The sequence below is a fragment of the Sinocyclocheilus anshuiensis genome, unplaced genomic scaffold (genome assembly GCF_001515605.1).
Source record: "Sinocyclocheilus anshuiensis isolate Anshui unplaced genomic scaffold, SAMN03320099.WGS_v1.1 scaffold2129, whole genome shotgun sequence".
Classification (NCBI taxonomy): Eukaryota; Metazoa; Chordata; class Actinopteri; order Cypriniformes; family Cyprinidae; genus Sinocyclocheilus; species Sinocyclocheilus anshuiensis.
In genome coordinates, this window is record NW_015552540.1 from 198974 (window position 1) to 204892 (window position 5919).

At 40.5% G+C, this 5919-nt stretch overlaps 1 protein-coding gene across 1 annotated transcript in view; it reads left to right on the top strand.

The window, feature by feature from the left end:
• smad3a (SMAD family member 3a) overlaps nt 1-5919 on the top strand; it is a 47936-nt gene that overhangs the window by 39533 nt on the left and 2484 nt on the right. The window contains exons 4-8 of the mRNA XM_016454409.1: nt 881-955; nt 1344-1394; nt 3433-3645; nt 3762-3899; nt 4089-4233. Coding sequence (XP_016309895.1) covers nt 881-955; nt 1344-1394; nt 3433-3645; nt 3762-3899; nt 4089-4233 — 622 coding nt within the window. The remainder of the gene's footprint in view (nt 1-880; nt 956-1343; nt 1395-3432; nt 3646-3761; nt 3900-4088; nt 4234-5919) is intronic.

Sequence of the window (5919 nt, forward strand, 5' to 3'; positions counted from 1 at the left end):
GAAAGGGAATTTCTCGGTTACGTATGGTAACCCTCGTTCCCTGAAGGAGGGAACGGAGACGTCACGTCCCGTCGCCACAGCTCCTGTACCACCGCTGAGCGGCCTGGTCACCGGCTCGGCTCCTCAGCGAAAACCTGAATATGCGCTGCATCTGCTGCCTACTTATACTCACGCTGTGATCAGCAGCAGCTGGATGCAATAATCGCATGCCAATGTGCATTGGCTCGTTTAGTTTACACTCGAAGTAGATTGGTCCCTCTAAGCGAGATCCCAATTCGTCGGTCATCCGACGTGACGTCTCCGTTCCCTCCTTCAGGGAACGAGGGTTACCATACGTAACCGAGACGTTACTCGTGTTAATCCCACTTACAGGCCTGTTTTCTTCTTTTCTGACCAGTAAACAAATGACTGCTATGGTTCTGTCATTTATTATAATTGTAGGATTAATCAAGAGACATTTAACCGTTGTTGCATCAGGCAGACACAAAACAATTTATGCTGAAGTGATTTAAAGACTGCTTTTGGCTACATAAGGGGAAGATTATCCCATGGAGTATGTATGGAGTGGCTTTGGCCGGGATTAGTTCCTTCAGAATGGTATTTGCTTTAGAGAGGCTGTCTGTTACTTTAATAGAGCGGCGTGTATTGTTTCATATCCTGCTGCTGAACTGAGCTGACCACAGCTTTCTAAATCAGGTGTCTTAATCTGAGGGTGAAAAATAAAATCCTTGTGAGTCATTGTCTCTGCTGCACCTGCTAGATTTTGCCGGATGTGTTTGCTGGCGTTCCTAATCCTTCATCCATCAGCTGGGTCACTGTGTAACAAGTGTGTATGAATTGTGTGTATGCAGGCTAACCTGCGTGTTTGTGTGTGTTACAGAGACGCCCCCTCCAGGCTACATCAGTGAGGATGGAGAGACCAGTGATCATCAGATGAACCGCAGTATGGACACAGGTGATGCCTGTTATACCACCGTGATGTTGCGTTCTTTGATTGGTTGACATGTTGAATTTTCTATAACTGCACGGCTATGAAGTAGTTCCAGGTTTGTTGGTGGCATTTCAGTTCCATATCACTTTTCCACATTGTTTTTGAGTTTCTTTCTGATACTCAATCAGTGGTGTAGGGAAATGGATCTACGCAGAAGAACATTTAGGGATGAAAACCTAAGAAATTTGACAAATGAGACAAACACGTGGTAAATGTGATGGAGTGGAATGGAAGTGGAATAATTTACTCTGCACACTTGAATTATTGGAAATCTAATCAAAAGGGATTTAATCAAAATGCGCTGTGTACATTCATACACCGTTAAATCATTGATCTGTCCTTTTCTTTTCAGGCTCTCCAAATCTGTCACCGAACCCTGTTTCTCCTGCCCACAACAATTTAGGTAACTCTTATTGCTTGTGTGTGTATCATTTGCATGTGAATTCACGGAAGTGTCCTAGCAGAGTAATCACAAGTGCAGTTCATCATGTTAACTATGAACATGATTTACTAACATTTGACCATCAGGTGGAGTCCAGATTATTTTTGTCTTTATCAGGGCTGTCATGATGTCAGATTTCTGTGAAATAATGATTTGCAAGGCAAAAAGATATAGACGCTATCATCACAATATATAGAAATTTAAAAAAACAACAACAAATTAAATTCAAGTTAAATGTATCTTTATCTTGTGTGTTTTCTGCAATGAATCACACTCAAAATACAAGTTTAGGGAGATGGAGTAAGTTAGTAACCACAACTGGCCAATAGCGTACAAAAAGACCTTCTTGTTGATCTTCCTACAGATTAGGGTGTTTAACTCCTAGATATGTATAGATTCCCCATTCGACGGCTCCAGGCACGTAGATGCCACTGCCATCTTGGAACGGTCAACTTGACGTCATTCACCATACTGTAGGTTCTTACAGAGCCGTTGAGCCGTTCTGTGCAGGATTGTGGCATCTTTCGAATATTCAGTGATTACTATGGTGAATGACGTCAAGTTGACCACTACAATATGGAGGACGGCTTATGTATAGCGGCCCATAGAAACAGTCACTAATGAGGCATCTACGTATACATATCTATGGTTTAACTCCCCATATTTTTTATGGAATCTAAAAAAACTCCCTCACTGGCAAGCTAACTTTTTTTCAGATGTGGGTCTCGCTTTTAAATATTGGTGTATTGTGGCAAGTTTAAACAAGATAAGTTTTTTATCATTTAAAATCTAAGAACTGTCTTTTTGTATCATGTTTGCTTGAAGAATTTGCTTGTGCTGTCTTTCTTTAAAATAAATGACAGTTGCTTTGACATTTTGTTATTAATGAAAAGACATTCATGCTTTTTTTTAAATGTGGCTTGAATATCCAAATGCTTCTGGGAGCCACTATTTGTGGGACATCTTCCAAGTCTTCCTGACATTCGGTTGCATTAACAGTTCTTCCTCATGATTCAGATGCTGGTACAACAGAACACTATGCTAAAATACGTAATGTTTCACACACTACTATCCAACAGAGCTGCATTGCTGCTGAATCTACAGAGCCATGACAACAACAACAACAAAAAAGATGCTAGCTGGACAAAGACTGACCACCGCAAACTGATACAAAGACAATAAATAAACTACATACCTCGCGAAAACACAAACATGCAGCACAGACGGTATAGACTGTCGTGAATAAATGACTCGTATGAACTAGTTCTTTTTTTAATGAATCGGACAAAGCAGTCTTGAACTGATGAGTTAACAGTTTGAATCAGTCTAATGACTCACTCTCTGACTCTCAGTTAAAGTAGTTCTTATTCGCTTATTGTAGTCATTATGTTCCTTATGTCCAACTAAAGGACTTTTACTATATTACATGTATTTTAAAGCTCGTGAAACCTAAATCAGTGCACAACTGATTGTTCATATAACAGTGTGAAATTAAAATACACATTTAGTAGAGTGTTGGTAGAAATGTGTTTTTAGTCTCTCAGAGGAAATGGATTGCTGAAAGAATTATTTGTATGTCCCCAAAACAACTTGGATGAAAACCACCCACACTAAACATCCTGTCAGTTACCATCTAAGCAAAGGAGGGCCCGCAGTTCCTTTTGTATCAGATCGTGCTTTTTCAGACAAGCGCTCAGATCCCACAGGGATTTCTCTTCTCCACAACAGTGGTGTGTGCGTATGTGTAAATGCCATAAGCCTGTAATTTTCTACAGTTTTGCGTCCAAGTGATGATGGTATTTCCCGATTCAGCCTTTATTTCTGGGAAGTAACGTTTTGAACGTACTCTTGACATCACAGTGTCGTCAGTTCCCAGCCCCCGTGCTCTGTCTCTTCGGTTATCCCCACCCATCTATTTCTTTTCCACCGCCTATTTCTGTGCATGTCTGTGCCTTTCAGATTCTCTCCTTTTATTGTTCTTTTTTCTGCTTTCTTTCAGATCTACAGCCGGTGACATACTGTGAACCAGCGTTCTGGTGCTCTATTTCCTACTATGAGCTGAACCAGAGAGTCGGTGAAACTTTCCATGCCTCTCAGCCCTCTTTAACAGTAGATGGCTTCACAGACCCATCCAACTCTGAGCGCTTCTGCCTGGGCCTGCTGTCCAACGTGAATCGCAACGCTGCTGTGGAGCTCACACGCAGACACATTGGTACACACACCATCGTTCTAAATCACTCATTCATTAGACGACATCATTTAAAGATAAATATTTTATTTTTTATTTGTTTATCTACTTGCTTATGTGGCAACCATTTGTTTTTGCAGGCCGGGGTGTGCGTTTGTACTACATTGGAGGTGAGGTGTTTGCAGAGTGTCTAAGTGACAGTGCCATTTTTGTTCAGAGTCCCAACTGTAACCAACGTTACGGCTGGCACCCCGCCACTGTTTGCAAGATCCCACCTGGTAAGATAAAACAAGAGACCCTCAACAAATAGCCCTCATTAAGAGAGAGTTCAACAACTGAGCTACTGAATAGCTGTACTAAAAAGAATTAAAGCAGAGCTTCCTTCTTGATAGTTTCATGACATTCAGCTAAATCAATTTGTCTTTGAGTTTATGAACTGTGTTTCAAACTGCTTTGTGTCCATCCAGGCTGTAATCTGAAGATCTTTAATAACCAGGAGTTTGCAGCTCTTTTAGCCCAGTCTGTGAATCAGGGCTTTGAGGCCGTGTACCAGCTCACCCGCATGTGCACCATTCGCATGAGCTTCGTGAAGGGCTGGGGAGCCGAGTACAGGTACAATTACTGCAATCACTTCACTCTTTCCATATCTATCAGCTCGCTTGCCACTCTTGGAATGTGGCCTTCATTTGACTTGCTCAAAGACTTTTGAATCACTTGTGAAGTGGAGTTACCCAAAACCACAGAAGCCACCCGCACTTCCTGTTAAATTCTTTGAGTTTGATTGTCGTAATCAGCTTTTTGTAGAAAAGGGATTATGAATACTCAATGACGTAAAAACATTACAGCTTTTTACATTTAGATTTATTTTAATGTCTTGATTTTAATCAAATAGACCATAAAGAGAAACCATAATAGAAATGTTAAATATTAAGATATTGGTCAGTACTGAATATTTATAATAAGAGATTCACTAAAGATGCTAAAAAACAATTAAAAGTGTTATTAAAATGAATTTGTTTTTAAAGATTAACTTTTAAGTGAGTGTTAGTTTATGGCAAAGGTAATCTACGTGTAAAAATAGGTTAAATAAACATGCGCAATTAAATATCCAGTATTGGCTGATATAGATCCAATAAGGCTGCACAATATATAACCACCATATTTGTCATCAGCGAGTATTATAGTAAATTTTAATATACATGTTCATTTAATTGATCGATTTTAGGTTTCAGGGTTTTTTTTTTTAGTTTTAAATTATTTAGACAAAATAGTATAGAATTCTAATATCATCCATAACAGTTGATTATCTCAAATGTATTCAACTGAAAATGATTAGCTGAAAATAATCAGCTTTTTGGTATCGGCCAATATTTTAATAATATTTTGCATCCCTAATATCTAATATCGACTAAAGCGATAAAGTAAAAAATATAATATCAGCAGATATAAATAGTAGTTGCTAATAAAGGAAGCCCAGACCATTTTACCGCTCCATAGAACAATAGGAGGGAGTGTCGTTTTAAGGCTATTTAAGTATAGACAGGCCTACGGGGTCAAGGCAGGGTCTGACAGGCTGTGGTTTGCCGGTGTTTTTCCTGGTCTGGCTTGCTCTGCTGAAGAGCTCTGACGTAGGAACACAGCCAGTTTAGCGTGTCCTTCATATAAACTGTTAGGTCTGCGCTGGCAAATCATTCCACACCAAACAAACTCACACATGGTGCGCTTCAAAACGTCAGAGTTTCCTGGTCTCTCTCTCTCTCTCTCTCTCTCTCTTTTTCTCCCCCTCTTGCGCTTTTGAGTAACTTCATTGTTTGAGCCCAAGGAACCAAGACCCTAATCAGAAGCAGTTGTGGGTTTTGACCAGGGACATCTGCAACGAAAGCTTGAGAAGAAAGTAGGAAAGAGTAAGACTGGTGTGAGAGAGAGTGAGACTGTGGTTTTCAGACAGCTTGGCGTGTGGAGACACAATCTGAGCTGTGTCGAGTTTCGCCAGACACCCACTCTCTCTCTCTCTCTCTCTCTCTCTCTCTCTCTCACGCCCCTCCACGTCTCCCCACCTTCAGATCCACCTCTTTAGGTGCTGACAAACTGTCCCTGTTGCAGTTTAAAAATGCCATTTGAGCACTTTGGTTGGTTGGACCCTGTATTTGCAATCACGTCAGTGAACATCATGACGTAGAACAGCACAGTGCCTTTGTCTGAATTCAGCTTTATATTCTTTCAGTTGTCTGTCACCTAAGCTGCCTAAGTGACTGTAACTCATGTAGGAGGAGAGGGACCGAGATTCAGGAGAGACTT